Source organism: Glycine max, chromosome 4 (assembly GCF_000004515.6).
Source record: "Glycine max cultivar Williams 82 chromosome 4, Glycine_max_v4.0, whole genome shotgun sequence".
Taxonomy (NCBI): domain Eukaryota; kingdom Viridiplantae; phylum Streptophyta; class Magnoliopsida; order Fabales; family Fabaceae; genus Glycine; species Glycine max.
Genome location: NC_016091.4, coordinates 48191825 through 48210093, shown reverse-complemented (window position 1 = coordinate 48210093; position 18269 = coordinate 48191825). Strand labels below are relative to the sequence as shown.

At 29.0% G+C, this 18269-nt stretch overlaps 2 protein-coding genes across 4 annotated transcripts; one reads left to right on the top strand and one right to left on the bottom strand.

The window, feature by feature from the left end:
• Positions 1–853: 853 nt before the first annotated feature.
• WRKY58 (WRKY transcription factor 58) lies at positions 854–3407 on the top strand. The gene is made up of 3 exons (NM_001250709.2): positions 854–1368; positions 2091–2192; positions 2688–3407. The coding sequence occupies exons 1-3, from the start codon at positions 1004–1006 to the stop codon at positions 3172–3174; spliced, it is 954 nt and encodes a 317-aa protein (NP_001237638.1). The 5' UTR covers positions 854–1003; the 3' UTR covers positions 3175–3407.
• Positions 3408–8741: 5334 nt separating this feature from the next.
• LOC100792150 (WRKY transcription factor 55) lies at positions 8742–12852 on the bottom strand. 3 transcript variants are annotated; one of them, XM_014774905.3, is made up of 3 exons: positions 12218–12852; positions 10064–10201; positions 8742–9363 (listed from the first exon to the last, which is right to left on the bottom strand). In XM_014774905.3, exons 1-3 carry the CDS (start codon positions 12658–12660, stop codon positions 8925–8927), a joined length of 1020 nt encoding a protein of 339 aa, XP_014630391.1. In that variant the 5' UTR covers positions 12661–12852; the 3' UTR covers positions 8742–8924. The 3 variants fall into 3 exon arrangements, with proteins under 3 accessions (XP_014630391.1, XP_006578844.1, XP_006578845.1); XM_006578781.3 differs by having other exon boundaries at positions 10064–10198; XM_006578782.4 differs by having other exon boundaries at positions 10064–10195.
• Positions 12853–18269: the final 5417 nt, after the last annotated feature.

Below are 18269 nucleotides of genomic sequence, written 5' to 3'. Positions count from 1 at the left end.
ATGATTGAGAAAATTAGTTTAAAACTTTCATATGCTAGAAAACTTGTCCAAAGAGTGGATATGTGAGAATATAGACGTGGAGAGATAAAAAAAATCACTGTAGTGCACAAGTGATAATATTAAATTCTGGAAATAATAACGTCATCTAGAGATGTGACGATGTAGCTTTATGGACTGATTAAGTTATCGTGGTTAATTTTTCATAACAATATTTAGATGAAAGATTTTAATTAAGAAACAAATATAAAATAAAGAATCCAATTAAAAAAATAATTTAAAATCCAATTAAAACTTATTAACTAATTTAAAAAATATAAAATTATTTAACTTAAAATTAGCATAATTTATAAGCAAAAATATTATTTTTTGAATTTAATGATAATATATTAATGGTGTAAAATTATATTATATTATTATTAAATTATAAATAATTAAGTATTTTTATGATAATTATTATAAAAATTAATAAATTTATTATATATAATAAATTATAATTAAATGATGACGTAAGTTTATTATACACCGTTAATTATATATATCACAAAGGTAAACAGATAAAAACAAGACAGATCGAATTTAATAAGCATTAAAACGAGCAACTTGGTTGAGTACAACCCAAACAGTGACCTTTTTTTTTATCCAACTGTATTAATAAAAATAAAAAAACAGTTGTCACACGAAGAACAAAAAAATAAAGGAATAGTAAATTTACAGGAGCGTCACCCTTGCATCATGGAAGCAACGTCATGGTTAGCTTTGTAAGCCAAGTAAAGTAGTTATTATCTGTGGAATTTTTTTTTCTCTCCAACATTTCAACATCACTCCCTCCCTTCCGGACATTTTCCATTCACTCGTATCTCTCTTTCCTTGCAAAACCCCACCCCTTTCTTTCTTTCACTATTCCCTAGTCCATAGCCAAACCAAAAATTTCCAAGAAAAAATATATAACAAGTCACAACTTCAACACACAACAGATCCTTAGCCATCCAGTAGAGACCGAGTAATGAGTATTCTCTTCCCAAGAAGTTCCTCAGCAACAAAGAGGAAAAGGGTCATTAGAGAACTTGTTCAGGGTCGAGATTATGCCACTCAGCTCAAGTTTCTGCTTCAGAAGCCTATTGGCCCTGACGGGTCTGTTTCAGCCAAGGAACTTGTGGCCAATGTGCTGAGATCTTTCACTGAAACTCTCTCTGTGTTGACTTCTTCCGAGGTTGCAATAAGTGGTGATCATCATCGTGACGAAGTTGCTCAGAATCTTGTAATTTCCGGAGAAGATGCCTCGCAGGTGGAAAGCATTGATCCGAGGTCTGAGGGTTCAACTGAGAGTAAGAAGGGATCAAAGGATCGGAGAGGGTCCTATAAAAGAAGGTCTTTTTTTTTTCTTTCTCCTTCTCCGATCTAAACTGATTTTACGTTATGCATAAGTTAATTTTAGTTTCCGGCAATTTTTTCTTTCTCTTCACTTAAGAATAGTTGTAGTGAAACTTATCTAAATGGGGTTATATTATGTGGATGTTGTTATCTTATGACTTCCTCAGTCAACAAAGGTTGTGTGTCAGGAATTTGGGGTGGTGCCTAGAGGATTTGGTGAATTGAGATGTGTACGGACAGTTTACTAGTTATAGTCATCTTATACATATGAGTAAAGATTATCTTTCTTGAACGAAAAAAAACAACAACATTGAAGCTTTGAGGTTAAGTTGATTGGACTTTTGAAATATTTTAATACTGAGAATTAATGTAGTGAGTTCTCATCCGTTGATTTTGATAGTGCTAGGAATTTTCAAGAGTTTTGCTTCAAGTGGGTTCCTTTATTTTAGCTTATAGTGGAGTGGCCTGCCTTGATATGATCGCATGGCACAATGCAATTATTTCACATAATTTTTTTTATATACTTTCCTTCATATTTATATTGAAAAGTATTTTTTTTCTCTATCTCCTTTTTGTTTTTACCTTGTGTTACATAATTTGATAATTTAAAAATAAAAACAACGAGGAACGATTATTTTTCTTTGCATATTCTGATTCTCCAACAATGATATATTATTACACCAAATAACATGCATGCTATATCTTAAATTGCTGCGCAGGAAGACTGAACAGACATGGACCATAGTTGCCCAAACTACTGATGATAATCATGCATGGAGAAAGTACGGACAAAAGGAAATCCTAAATTCTCAATTTCCCAGGTAATAATCATTTTCCATTTTTCTTGCACAGTCTTTTTTTTTCCTACTAAGGAAAGACATTCACTCGTTTAATTTGTGCAAAAATTGCATCACTACTCATCGTATTTTTCTATTTTTGGTTCCTTTCCTTTCTTTCCATTGCCAAAGAAAACAGGTTGACCAACAGAGTGATTTATATAGAAACATCATCTTAAAAAGAATATTAATTATAATTGGAAATGCTAGTAGAACACTTCTTTTTCTGTGTTATTTCTGTTGCAAGTATGAACATTTCCTTTTCTGATCTACCAAATGTAGAAACTAAACTCAAACACGGCAACTGGAAACTAATTAATGCAGAAACCCGAATAATGAAACTTTGCTGTACACTGAGACTACTTCTTAGGACACTCAAATTTACCAGTATTTCCGTGGGCACAATGAGTTTAATTTGTTTCAAAAACTTGTCTTCTATTACTTTTTAACTCACCATTTCATTGATAAATAATTTTGCAGGAGTTACTTCAGGTGCACTAGGAAGTTTGAACAAGGTTGCCGAGCAACCAAACAAGTGCAACGGATACAAGAGAATCCTGATATGTACACCATTACGTACATTGGCTTTCACACATGCAAAGACACCCTCAAGGCTCCACAAATGGTGACACATTCTGAAACTTGGGACTCATTTCTTGGTCCTGACGCAAATGATGTGCCGAATGAACATGATTCCACTATTGGATCACAAAGCCTGATTGTAAAACAAGAATATCCCAACGATGAGACTGATCCAAGTGATCTCACAGATGCTAACTTTTGGTCTGATTTCAAGGATTTTGAACTATCCAATGACAAGCCTGCAGGTTTGAAAATAGCATCTGAAAATGCAGATACTGTGTATTCATGCACTGGCTCGAGAAGTTTGGACATGGATTTTGGGATATTCTCTTCTCATTTCTGCAGCACCGAGGACTTCCACTTTGATGAAAGCCAATTGCTTTAGTTACTTCCGTAATCTTCAACCATGTATTGATCAGATTGAATATTTTTAGAATTTGCTTTTTCCAAGTTTCATGTACACTATGGAGAGAATAATTAACTAATCATTCTCACATTTCAGTCTAATGTAATGTATGTTAATGTCTGTCTGAAATGTGCTTTGAAAAGATTGATTCAATAACATAGACTGAGTCAATTATTTGTGGGTGCTACATATATAAAACATATGTGTGCATATATATAGCTTCCTTTTCTTTTTGTCTCCTTTTAAGGCAGTGTCATGCATGAGCCTAAGAACCCACAGTGTGATTATTATAAAGGGTTATGGGACATGTACCTTGGTTCCAATTAGCCAAGTACTTGTAACACAGAGGAGCTGATTAAACAAAATAAAATAAAATTTTGAATTTGATAAACTGCGGCTATAGGCCTCTTATTCGTTTACATGTAAGGGTATTTGTTGGATTAACTTCTCCATAGATATTTTTACAAAAATAAAATAAGAAGAGTTTCTTTATAAGTTTATTTGTGAAATTCTCTCTGGTATTAACTTGTCTATACACTGATTTGATTTTTAATTTATGTATAAGTTAATTTTAAATTTCTAGAAACAATTATTTCATTTTTTCTTATTTTCTTTTCAGTATTTATGGAATAAATTATCTAAATAGACCCTAAGTCTATGAAACATATTTTGAGTTTAATGAATTTTGATGTCTGGACTACATATTTAACAATAACAATAAAATCTTATCCTAATAATTGAATCCACTATATGCATAACGTGATCTCATTCAACATACTTAAAAATCCAAAATTAGAAAGAATATTATTTATCATAAGATTCCTCTTGACATTTCTTTGATAGTCAGTTTGGTATCTCTCTCATCCTTTTTACAAGACTAGTACCATCCCATTACCCTAAAATATTTTGTTTTTCATCAAAATAAGTCAAACAGCAAGCGTGTGCGTAGGAAAATGGTTGTGAACTATGATGGGCATGGAATTAAACAGAGGATTTCGCAAAGCAAAACATGACATTGCTTTGAACTAATCAGTCACGCACAAAGCGGCTGTGATGTTCAGCACAAAGACATGGAGACTTAGCCAGTGGGACAGAAATGTCGTCAATAAGTGGAGTCCAAGGACATATGCGTAATGAGAAGGCAATTAATGGGTGTAAGATACATAATCAGACAAACAAAACTAGCTGTATCTCAAGCTATAGCTAATGAACAAAATGGGTCTTTTCAAGAACTATAGTACATTGTTGAAGACTTTGTTTTGATTCTACCTTTGGAATCTCTTCATAACGCAAGACTCCTTCCCTAACACGAAATAGCGATGGGAAAAAGACAATTATTGCCCTGGAAAGGAAATTATAAAAGTAGTATATGGTTTCTAGATGTATTTTGCTTAAATCAATGCCTTTAATTTTTGTTTGTTTTGTAAATATACATGCTTTCAATTATAAAGACTATTTTTTTTTACTTTTCTATTGAAGACTTACAGTTATGCTTAACTGGTGCGCGCCTGTTTGTAAAGATAAATGTAAAATTAGGGCTAACGATAACACAAATTATATTTTTTCTTACGACTTATCCAGTAATTAATAAACCGTTTAATCAAATTTAAACTTTTTTTAGATGAAAAAAATGAGAAAAAAGAAAATACATAAAAAACATGAAAAGAAGAGAAAGTAAATAAAAAGAATATATTGTTCAATAAATTGGAGGAAAATAAATATAAAACAAATAATTATCATTTCCCCTTACTTTACACATGGAAATAAAAGGAGACAAGGATTATGGCTGCTTAAAAAACCTAAGATATCAAAGACAAACCTTTTGTTTCCAAATTCCACAATATTATCACCATTAAGTTATGGAGGAAACATCCAAAATTTATAGAAACAATGAGGAGCAAACAAATGAAAAACAAATTAATTGTTTGTTTTCAAGTGCTTCATTGATTAATTGTTACTATAATTGTCGGTGCTTCCTTCATAACTAGATAGTGATAATATTGTGGTATTTGTACAAAAGGTTTCTCTTTGAACTCTTGGGTACTAGGCATATCACTATGGTAGAACTTGCAAGCATTAAGAAAATTATCACTCAACAACAACTCTAGGAATTTCTTACATGGAGGTTCAACTATCATGATTTTGAATTCACGAAAATAGGAAAGGAAAAAAAATACAACCCATAATGCATATAACATATTAACATAGATACAATGAGCATAAGATTTTTTTTCCACATACATCTCTCATTAGGAAGTGAACTAATAGGCATCGGTCCTCACAAACTAATGCAATAATTAATTCAATAAATTTACTAAAAAAAACCAGAAATAAAAAAGTACCTAAGCTATATCAACAATAAGATTAATTACAATAACATGAGCTTTCTCTATCATAAGACTCAATAATATATACACCAAAGCAAATAAGTTTTTCACCTCAACATAGGTTGAAATTAATCCTAATTTTATGGTCACCATTAATGAAGAAGAGAATAAGAAGGAAGCCATTGTTTATGTGGTGATAGGTAAGAGTCAAAGTAACATTGAAGCCTTGTCATTAACTTTCAACAACTTGGCCACTCCATCTACTATGTTATACCTCATAGGCATGTCTATAACTTGTTAGCATAATTAGAAATTAAGACCAAGTACAAAAATGAAACTAAATCTATAATTAAAAAAACGTAGAGCTTGCAGAAAAGTTTATCAAAACTAAGCTCTATCTAAATACTAAAGCATGTGTATACCTCACCTCAATCATCTGGCATTGACAATGCTTCTTGGACTTGATCATGAATATAGCTAGCATTTCCAATGGTTAAACTAGCATAAACCTTAAAAAAGCATTTTAAATTGCTGGCTTAACATCCAAAGCCTCCCATTGATTTGATGGGCTTAACATTCCTCCTCATGACGCCTAGAATAAGCACAACCACTTAAGCTATATGTAACTTTAAGAATCTTTTGGCCTAGTGGTAAACACTTGATCCAACACAAACAACAAATGCTACATTCTATAAAGTGGAACACAAAGTGAGTGCTCAATTATTTTCCACTTTAATATTTGTTAAATCTTATTTTTTACATTAATCAATGTTCAAAGACTTACCTTCAATATAAAATCGATGTGGAAACATAATTGCCGATGAAGGATTAAGATGCAAATTCACATGACACATTCTATCTACCATCCAACTATGAATTTTGAGTGAACACCTTCTTTCTCAATCCTAACATTTCAAAAATCAATGCAAGATACAATCAAAATAGACACCAATAATATAATATCCATCAACATAAGCAACAATCAACCTAAACCTAAAAATAAATATAACATTAGAGAATAGAAACACTCATGCATACTACACAAAGTATAAAAAATAGTATAATCTATTAATCTTCCTACTAGTGACTAAGAATCGAACTTGTGATTGATCAAGTCAAGTCATCATATCATATCTATTTTTTGAATCATTATTGACATTATCCAAATTAGGGGTGAATTAAATTAAATTGATATAACTCGATGACTCAACTTTCCATTATATCATCGTAAATAACTATAAATCACCAAAAAATAATTATTGATTAGATCTAAACTACATGCCAATTACAAAATCATATAATAAAAATTAAGGACAATAAATAAGGAGAAAAGGGACAGAGAAACATGCAAATAGAGAGAAGAAGATGAAGTGAAAAGAAAAATCGCTTTTATGAAGACAAAGGAGGAATGTTGTGCGGCTCAGTAGGCCTGTATCATAGGGGATGGACTTGTACTAAAAATAAGACAATTTAAATAAAGTTAAAAAGACTTAATTTAATAATGTGAATGATATTCGAACCCAAGAACAACCACAAAATATAAGGAGGTTATACTATTATGACAAAAATAATTTTTCTAAGACACACAATTATAAATATATATAATAAATAAGTTTATGTGGTGTGACTAATAATTCACCAATTTAACCAGTGGCCTTTCAAACCACATTTTAGTAAACTTATCTAATCAAAAATTGATTACAGTTATAAAGTGATAATAAATCAAATAATTTTAATTGTTCATAAAAAAGAGGAATTAATGCTAACATTTATATAAAAAAATCAATTGTTGATATATTATGCATCCATTATTTCAAATGTATGTACACCTAATATCAGCCTTTATTTTTCAATCAATGACTTATTTATTATATCTTCTAAAGCAAATTACTCACGTAATATATCACTTTAAAGGAGCTAGATTATATAATAAGCATTTGTTACATAAATTTCCAATTAAGTTATTTATCTAAATACACACATGCCATTTACCTTACCCAAAAAAATACACCCTTGCTATATAGCCACTAGAGTTCATCAATTTTCTGACAATGAGGATTATATATGAAAATGGTGTTTTACTTCCTCTAGTTTAATAATTTTTTTAAAAAAAATTGTCTTTGAATTTTATTAAAATTTGAGTTAAAATATAAAAATGTTATAACCATAAATTTTAACTACGTCTAATAAACCTGAACTTGTAACTAAATTGAATAAAATTAATATAAGTTATTTTTTTCCTTTCACTCAAATTTTAGAAAATGTTAAATGACAAAACAAAACAAAAAATATTAGTGAAGTAAGCAAGATAGAATTAAGGACCCATTTGTTACAATTTTTCATAAAAAATATTTTTTAAATAAAAAAGCAACCGTTTTAAAAAAATGTGTGTATTTCATTTTTAAAAAATTTTAAGTTAAGAAAAATCTAAAGTACGATCAAAATTATAAGTTATTTTGAAGAATTTCTCATAAAAATATTTTTTTATTCTAAAAAAATACTTTTTTGATTATGAAAAACATAAGCTAACTTTGGTTTTTTTTAAAAAAATCTATAAATAATCACTAAATTATTTTACATCAGAATTATTATTTATAATTTGTAACCAACTTCTCCTAATTAATTAAACTATATATGATATTAAAATTTAGGCTAAAATATATTTCTGATCCTTTATTTTTTTATAGTAAAATTCATCATTTGGATTCTTTATCTTTTAATTGAGTCAATATTGTCTTTCTATGAATTTGAGAGTAACTTTGTTAGTTTTAGAATAAGTTATCTTATTTAAAATAATTAATTTTGACAGTTAAAATAATAATGTTATTTTTATTAAATTATAAAAAATTATAATAAACTCATCCCCACTCTACCAAATCTAAAATTAACTTCAAAACTGCAAGACATTCATTTGCAGACAACAATACCCAAAATGTTCAAAAGAAACCCATCTCTAAATATAAGTTCGAAGAATTATGACAAAGAAAAACTATGAAGCTATAACCAAATCTTCAACTTGTTACACAAGAGATGCTCTAACCTACTTGTCCTAACACTTAGAAAGTTGAAACCCAAGAAACACACTTTCCCATTAGCAACCTCATTCAAAAAATTTCCAAAAGAAAAAAATGAAAAGAAAACTTTGGTTAACATAGGACTAGGTTGAGCCCCTTTTCTGCTCGCCACTCCCTCGCCAGAGATAATAAAAAAACCCGTTAATTTAAAAAGAAAAATGTTACACATCAAAAATCATTTTCTAGTAATAAGTCATCACGTACTGAAGTTATACACTAATTCATTATTTGTTGATTATATAATTGGATTAACCAATTATATAATTCTCTGTAAAATTATATATATTCTGCTTCCTGGTGTAATGTTTCCCCTTTTTAAGCAGCCAAACTAATCTTCATCTCTTGTTCTATTCAATTTTTGGATCACTTTTATCTCAGCGGGAGAGAAGAGAAATTCCATGCTGTTGTTACCACTGCTGCTACCAGAGTTGAACATAGCATCAGCCATATCCACCACAGGATAATCACCACCGTATCTTGAAGTGGAGGCTCCACCACTGCCACTGCTGGCGGCGCCTCCGCCACCAGGGTGGAGGCTGAGGTTCATTGTAGGAGACAACTGAGAGGAAATGGTGCTACTATTATTTTGTGATATGTCCACCAGTAGTTGTTGTGGTGGAACTGATGATGGTGCTGTGGAGGACATGTGGCATGTGTGGTTTCCTCTATATGTTACTTCGAATATGTTAGGGTTGTGATCAAGTCTTTGCACTTGCTTCTTGGCTTGGCATTCATATAACTTTTGGTGTGTGCACCTGTAGTAACTCCTGAGAAGGAATAAAGAACCATTTCCAATCAAGAAAAAGAAGTAACATTATGTATATAAAGTTAATCTACTAAAGAGTGCCCCTCTCTTCTCCCTTCATTCTTTGCCAAGAGTATCTTAATCTACGAAAATATAAGTAAAAAGAATTTAATAAAAACAATCATTAGGGTCGTTGTTAAAAGTATTGTTACATGTAGTACTTTTAAGACACCAATCAAACAAGACTGGATGATTGATTAAGTCATGATAAGGCATTTTCGATGTGATTTTCTTTGTCAGGGTTGATACAGTAGTAGTTGAGTTGTTGTAAATATAAAAAAGAAACATTTGTCTTGTTCGATCAACTTGCGAAACAAGTGGTCACTGCATGCCAGAGAAATGCCTCAACCACTTGTTATTCATTACGTGGGACTGTGGGGAGGAGTTATACACTTCTGGGGTATTTCCGACTTTTCTGACTGGAGCAAGAAATCTCAGAATGAATTGAGTGTGGCATAAACTACTATATAGATAGTGTGTATAAGTTTACAACAAAAAAGGGACGTGTTATTTGGGCGTTTCAATGTTGGCAGGTAGATAACCTTGATATAAGTTTTTTTTTTTTTTAAGAAGCTAAGATGTCCTTGATATAAGTTGCATTAATGAGTTGAATTGATCAAGTCGTGTGATTAATTTACCAATAATAATATCACCAACCATACCTTGGGTACTTGGAGCCAAGTATTTCTTTCTGGCCATATTTCCTCCAAGTGTAGCCATCCTCTGGTGGCACCTCCGTGTTTCCAAACTGTGGGGCAGGAACCATCACTTTTCTCTTCTCTTGATTAGCTTCCCTGCTTCTAGTTAATGTATATATTAATAATGACGAAATATAATCATCATATGGATAAAAATATAATGTCGTCTAAGAAGCTACTTTGTAAAAGCCATTAATTTATTGTACTATTCAATATAGCTTGTCAAAATTATAGTACAAGATAATATTGTTAATTAACCAACAGTGTAGTTGATAAGAAGTATCTATGTGACTTGTTGCCTAATTACCAAGAAAGATGTTGGAAAGTTTCGTTATACTTTTAAGCTAGCCAGGCCAGTACCCATTCGGATACATCTCAATAATCGATTACGGTCTACGATAAACTAAAGCTAGCTAGCTAGCTAGCCAGCTGGAAAAAACCTAAATGCTTTCCACTAGTGAACTTTTGTTTTCGATCTTCCTCTTTTTTTTTTTCTTTTTTCTTTTAATCATTGTCGGTGGTTGTATATGTGTAAGTCGTCTACAATTCATGAGGATGGACATAAGCTCTAGCTTCTGCATTTCATTATATCCATAATTTGGTAAAACTTATTTAACTGCATCCGTTAAAATGTCATTGATATATATACTTCTAAATTGTAATAAAATTGATTTCTCAGCATTTATTGAGGAAAATATTGTTATTTTTATTTTTCCTTTTCCAATATCACGACATTCAGATTAAATACCTTTTGTGTTTCTTGAATACTGCATCTCCTCCCTTTTGTATTCAATCATGCATGATTGTTTTACATCATTTTTTTTATTACAGATTCCTTTACATCTCCCTTAAAAATAGTCTCTTTCACTCCTTTTCTCCTTTACGTCTATTTTTATTTATCACACTCACAATTTTTTTCATTTATCTTGCACTTTTCTATTTATTTCTTCCACAAACTACCCATCAGGCATTTTCTATACTATACCCCTAACTAAGGGGAAGAGACCGAAAATATATATATTTTTTCGATCTCAATCACACCAATGAATATTTTATCACAAGGGCGTTAACAAATTGAAAAACGATGCAGACACTTTGAAAAAAGAGAAAGTGGTAATAAAGAGAGAAAGATAGATGTAATAATTAATATAATTCGAAGGCAATAAATAATATTGATGCTCCTTTATGTATCTTTTTCATGGGTCTTTATTTTGGTACACATTGTGCTTAAAATCAAAGGTATTTTTTATTTATAAAATTTTTGCTTATAAAATAAAAGTATATATAATTCGATTAAAAGAAAATGAAGAGTATAAATTAAGTGTATGGATGCCCATGAAGCCTAAACACCACTTTTTACAACACACTTGCAGGTTAAGAAACTTAAGAAGGCAAGGTGGTTTATTTTGTTAATTTGTTACGATCTCTATGGTTACATATATAGAAATAGTTATATTCCAAATTAATGATGCTTTTAATCTTGAATTTATTTGAGTTGATGATAAAATTTAGATATTGGGTTAAATTGTCTAGCTAGTAGGAAACTAATTTTTCCTTTTCGTTTAATTATAAATGGTTAATGGATTTCATGGAATGCTTAGGTTAGAAAGTGTAAGGGATGTAGTAATACTACATGGTCGAAATTATGTAGGGTGGGAATACTGGCAGTCATTACATACATGTTCATTATAATCACTTTAGAAAATTATTGTAATGCGCTCAGCGATATTCATTTTTTTTTTCCCATTCTCTAGGCTGTCATTTCAAGCAAGAACCCTAATCCTTTTCCACTCTACTATCACTATTTCATCTCCTTCTCAATTCTCAAATACCTCAATTTATTTTTTGTTCAATATAAATTTTGCATATAACCTAGTTACCCGTGGTGCAAGGCAGTACTGTATGCACCAGAAGGAACCCGTTATTAATAATTATAGTAACTAGTTTCAATCACACGTAGTCATGAATCACCATCATCAATCAAACAATCAGAATCATACAAAAGTGAAATGAAAGACTATTGAAGTGTAACAACAACATATTCTCTAACATGTGTTTTCGTAATTATAGAGATGAAACGATTAATTAAACCTATGTATGATTATATAATTAATATACCTTTTTCGTGGCCGCGAGGGTGACGCGTGGATTCCCTGCACTTCCCCTTCAGATCCCTTGTTTCTCTCAGAATCTTCCCCATCTTTCCCTCCCATTTCACCAATCTGCTGCAGCGTGCTCCTTGCAGCATGAAACTGATGCATTTGAAACAACTGATCCATTGTCAGTGCATGACTAGACCTTAGCCATTCCTGCATTAGACTAGCATCCATCTGAGACTGCTGTGTGGTCGTTTCATGAACCAACGTCGGAGGAGATTCGTCCGAGGTTTGGTTCTGTCGGGAGAATAATAACATCTTTTCCTTGGCACCACTGAAAGCCTCAGTTATCTGATCAATGGACAAGGACAGCATAGCTGGTTGGTTCGCCAAGTTGGGTAGGTCTTGTTCAAGGTTTTGGGCCAGTACACAAGCGCGTCGAATCGAATTTATTACCTCTTCCATAATTGTTTCTAATTCTAGTCGTGGTTTGTGTTTTTCATGGGGTTGGTTAAAAATAAACAAAGGGTTATAATTATATTTATATGTTTAGTTTTGTTGTCAAAACTGAAAGCTTCGTGCTAAGTTTCTACGTTGGTGCTGTGGTGTAAGGAAAAATCGAAGCAATAATATAAAGAGAACATGCATATATGTTTCCATTTACACGGCGCTGAAAAAAAGGGTGCGTGGAAACGACGACTCAGTCGTTGGTCGTTAAGAATTGTAGCTACTTGAAATTTCAAAGTTGATGATCTTTTCCTTGGGTCTAGACGAAGACCCCATTTGCCCCATTGAAACGATTACTTTTTTGGACCCCTTAGATGAATTTTCTAGGTTTTAGACCCAACTTGGAAATTTTCTTCTCGGCGTACACTATGCGATTGTTAATTAATTCCTACGTTCTTGGAACGATCCTTTAATCTCACTTCTTAGTATATATACTCGGTTCCGTTGAACAACACACACACACACATATATATATATATATATATATATATATATATATATATATATATATATATATATATATATATATATATATATATATTGTTCAAATTAATATATAGTTTGTTATTAACACTGTGCTTGTTAATTTCTTCAAACATTAACACAAAACCATTTCATGAGAATGTAAATTCAGAAATGTGACATTTTTTTTTTCTTTTACAGGCTTAAAATAAATTGTGGCTTGTGGGTGTTGTTGATTCATAAAGAAATAATATTACCTTACCATGCTTTATTTGTATTCTATCAGAGAGGAGTGGCCATGCAGCACCCGTATGAAAATATGAAAAGTTATTTTTTTAATTAACTATTAACTTCCATTTTCAATTCAATCAAGAAAAAAATTATTAAATATGACATTCCTATACGAATGTCGTTCCTGGTAATGTAATAATATACTTTGAAATAACCATTGATTACCTAATTGTCAAATTTAATCAAATAATACATTTAATGATATTTAATGAAACATATATATATTTTAATATTTTATCAATCCAATTATTCAACTTAAAAAGATCAAATTTACAGTATTTTATATAAATTAAAATTTAATTCATACTTCTTCACATTATTTTATTTTAATGTACAATATGGTATTTAAAATATAGGTAAATATTTATTATTATATTATATATTACTAAATATTTAAATCATAAAATTGATATTTATGATGACCATTAAAGTATCACTCACATAATTTAAATGTATTTTTTATATAAGGTTATGAAAAAAATCGTAAATTTGGGCAGTTGGTTAATCGCACACACATTTAATTGTTAGAAGTTATTATAATTCTTAGGGTTCTAAAAAAATATTAAAATAAAGATTTTATGTTTTTCCTTTTTAAAAAATATTTAATTATTGTATAATTTCTAAAAAAATTTAAATTAAAAATAAGTTTATTTTATTAAAAAAAACAAAAAAAAAAACAGTCTCTATTGGTTGTTCATGCTATTTTAGTTGATTCCAATTTCCAAATAACTGGTACGCGCGTAACTTGAGTAAAAAATTTGAAGAGCAAAGAATTACTTACTAGCTTTCACTTTATTAAATTACAAATCACGAACATAGACTTTGGCGCGTCGACATCATCCCGTGTAACACATGCATGTTAAGCAGTTAAATTTATAAGAGTTTTTTTTTTGGTAGGGAAATTTATAAGAGTTTAAAAAGCCAATACTAGGAGCGTAATATTTTATTTTTTCACACAATCAACTTAACTAATTAAATATTATTTTCATTATAATATTACAACTTCTAAGATAGTTGTTATAAAAATTAATTAATAAATTTCAAATCTAATAATTTATAATTAAATAGTAATATAAAATTTTATTGTACTAAGAAGTATATATACTATTGATTTGTTCAATTTATAAACCAATAAACTCAGGTCAATTCTTGTTAAGAAAATAAAAAGGCCAATTGAGATGGACCCATGCATTTGGTAGGCATGTTTAACTAACCAATTGAGATGGACCCATGCATTTTCTCTGTTTGTTTTGTCTTTTATTTCCTACGTACATTACAAAAAAAAAGGTGTAAAGACTAAAAAGCTCCATTATGAAGTCTAAACTTACCCATAACTAAATGTTTCTAAACATACCGTCAATGCTAGCTAAGTTTTTTGTGTAATATCTTTTTAAAAAATAAAATAAATTTGATTTATTAATAACTATCAGTCAACTATTTGGTCAGTGGCCGTTGCAATTTTGATAGCTTGGACCAAAGAAATACAGTATTTATAGAATATTAATCTCTATTGTGTTTAATTTTGTTATATTAGTAATGTAAATATTTTCATCATATCAATTATTTAATAATAATTATATATAACTTTTTAAGTAATTATTATAAAACTCAATAATTTTTAATAATATGAAAGTCCATAATTATTTGTCAATGTAATTTTTTTATCTCAATTAAATTCATATTAATTTCTGTGAAATGTATTATTTTTTATTATTTATCTTATCTTCTTCCTTGATTTTTTTTAAACAATTTCATATACGGTTAAAATCATAATGAATTTAATAGTTTTTTTTGTCAATGCATATAGCCTACCAAGTATCAACATATATATATATATATATCCCCTACCAAGTTAAGAAATTTATCATTAAAAATGAAAATATAAATAATATATAATTATATAATATAAATATATATACACAAATAACCATCGTATTTTGCACGGACTTTTGTGCTAATTAAATACATAGATTATTAATTAAAAATGATAGGCCGATTTAAAGAAGATCCAAAAGAAGGAAAATTAAGTATTTTATACGATGAATTTAGGATTTTTTTTTCTAAACGAAGATGATGTCATAGTTGTTATTCCATGTAGACCTATAATTATAATTAGTACAGGGTTTGTATCAATGAAAAAGAAATATCTCAATGGCCATTTTATCTTCTCTTAGCATATAATGGTAATCTTCGTAGTATAGTGAGGAGTTGTTTTTTTCACTGTTTTGAAAATTGCATCGAATGGATCGTTTAGACCAAAAAACTACAATAGTACTTGAACTAGCCAATGTCTGGTTCAAATAAACCACTGAACCGACTTATAGACAAACCGATTAAAGAACAAAAAAAAACAGACAAAATGTGAAAACTCGATGAAAACCAATGAAGAACCGACAGAAAACTGATATACATCTGGTCAATAAAAAATGCTTAATACAGTGTTATATGTTTTTTTTTCTTGAATAAAATGGAAAAAGCTATATATCATTTCCTTTTTAATTTTAGAGATAAACTTGTTTTTAATGGACATTATTGTTTGAAATTTAGACCTAAATATTATAATACAGATTTGATTTGAACTTGTATATGTACTTTAGGACTGGTTTGATTGAGGATACGATAGAATATGATAGGATATATGGACATGATAAGAGTATAAAATTATATTTTAATTTTTAATGTCATAAAATTATGATATCATATATGTTTCTTTAATACTATTTAATTTTTGTATTATATAATTTTAATATTATTTTATTAATATCAGTTTATAATTTTTTTTACTTAATAATACTTATCTCATATAATTATAAAAATATAGAGATCAAGATCCAATAGAGTTATTCTTGATAACTCATGAGTAATACCATTAGCAATGTATGTCTTGATAAGTTAAAAAACATTAGTTTTTTTTTTCTTAAAAAAAACTCCAACTGAATATAATTTTTAACCGAGTGTTTAGAGTAAGTTATTAATTAGTAGTATTTTAGTATGAAAGTAGCTTAAGGAGCAAGATAATGTTCATAATGTTGATAACTACCGACAAAATTACCTAAAAGGGTTAATTTTATTTTCTAAATTATCAAACAATAAATTTTAAATAAATACTCAGAAAATAATAAATAATAGGGTATTTCATGATTTTTGAATTCAAAATCGTAAATCATTTTATGATTTTTATTTTTTATTTTCTTTTCTAATGAAATTATAAAAAAAGTTACGACTTTCTAATTATTTTTAAATTCCACTTTGAAATCGTAAATAATTTTATTTAAATTAATATTTTTAGTTTTAGTTTTATTTAATATTTTATATATTATTTTATTATATATATATATATTTTTATAATATTAAGGATTTTTTATTAATTATAATAGATTGCAACTAGCTTAACTTTAAAGTCATACATATAACCACAATTTCATTTTATTAGTGATTCATTTATAAAAAATATATTAAATAAAAATATATAAAATATTAAATAAAAATTTGAAAATATATAAAGTTGTAAATATTTATACAATTTCAATAAAAAAATAAAAATCATAAAATAATTTACTGACTTAAAAGTCAGAATTTGTGAAATATCATACTATTTATTCTTTTTTAAATATTTTTATCCCCATTTAATAATTAAAAAAAATAGCCTGGATCGTTTGGCCATAACTACGGGTCTACAAGAGTAGACTGAAGGCTGTGTATTTATGTGAAAGTGGCGATCACACAGCTTTCTGTGTTGTTTGCAACCACGCTTAATGGGAATTGGAATGTTAAGAACATATGCTTCCAAAATGTGTGATTGATCTGTCACACATCGCACCACTGCTCAATTTTTAATCTATAATTTTGAAGGAATACTCTTCTTTTTTAAAAGAAATTAATAAAAATGAAAAAGACTTTCTTAAATAAAGTTAAACTCCTAGGAGTTGGTTGAAGCGAACAATATAGAGTTTCGCATTTACCAGGTCGTGCATTCAAGTCTACACTTGTCTCTAGAAAGAATCTTCTTCAAGTCTACAACCAATGTCATTGGTTTGTGGAATAAACTAAAATTATGTCTGTTTATTGGAAAGGGGTCAAACGTCCATTACTGCTTGATGCCCGTTCAAGTGTCCAACCTTTAGCTACCTTCATACTACAATAATAACTTAAGGATATTAGATATAGGGGTAAGTCGAGAGAAGTGTTTTTAGCATGAGAGATAAGAGGATTAAATAACGTTTTTAAATTAAAATAAAAGGTTCAAAATTAATTGCTAACTAAAATTATACATATATTTAATATTTATTCTCTCACGGGTATTTTTCACCCTTGATTCCCAATCCTTTCTATTGTGATGCACGTGTAGTCTTAATTAATAATTAGTAAGTGATCTTTTATTTTAATTTAAGGATTGTTATTTAATGCACTCAGTCCCCATACTAAAATACTCCTCTGACCTGATTCCTATATATATATATTATTTTTTGGATCCTTGTAAAATAAGTTACCTTTGATTTTAGTTTTTATTAAAAAAAAAACAGTTTCCATCCTTCAAAAGGTTTAAATAATTATTTTTTCCTCTACTATTAATTAACATTTGTTAATTATTTATGTGTTCAACGAAAATTTAAATAATAATATCAAATGATATCCACTAATGTATGTAATTTTATGACAGCAAATGATACCTTTAATTATTCTTTTTCTAGATCATTGTTATTTATTTACATTAAAATTAAGGTTAACATAAAAATATTGTTTTCATATTTTAGAAAAATAGAAATTAAAGAAAAATATTTTACAAAGATAAATTAAAATTTGTTTATTTCATA

Excerpts from the sequence above, each read along its gene's own strand:
- WRKY58 (NM_001250709.2), top strand. The coding sequence starts at position 1,004 with ATGAGTATTCTCTTCCCAAGAAGTTCCTCAGCAACAAAGAGGAAAAGG. Across the intron at positions 1,369-2,090 it reads AGAGGGTCCTATAAAAGAAG|GAAGACTGAACAGACATGGA; the intron begins GTCTTTTTTTTT and ends ATTGCTGCGCAG. Across the intron at positions 2,193-2,687 it reads CTAAATTCTCAATTTCCCAG|GAGTTACTTCAGGTGCACTA; the intron begins GTAATAATCATT and ends ATAATTTTGCAG.
- LOC100792150 (XM_014774905.3), bottom strand. The coding sequence starts at position 12,660 with ATGGAAGAGGTAATAAATTCGATTCGACGCGCTTGTGTACTGGCCCAA. Across the intron at positions 10,202-12,217 it reads CCCTCGCGGCCACGAAAAAG|AAGCAGGGAAGCTAATCAAG; the intron begins GTATATTAATTA and ends TACATTAACTAG. Across the intron at positions 9,364-10,063 it reads CTTGGCTCCAAGTACCCAAG|GAGTTACTACAGGTGCACAC; the intron begins GTATGGTTGGTG and ends ATTCCTTCTCAG.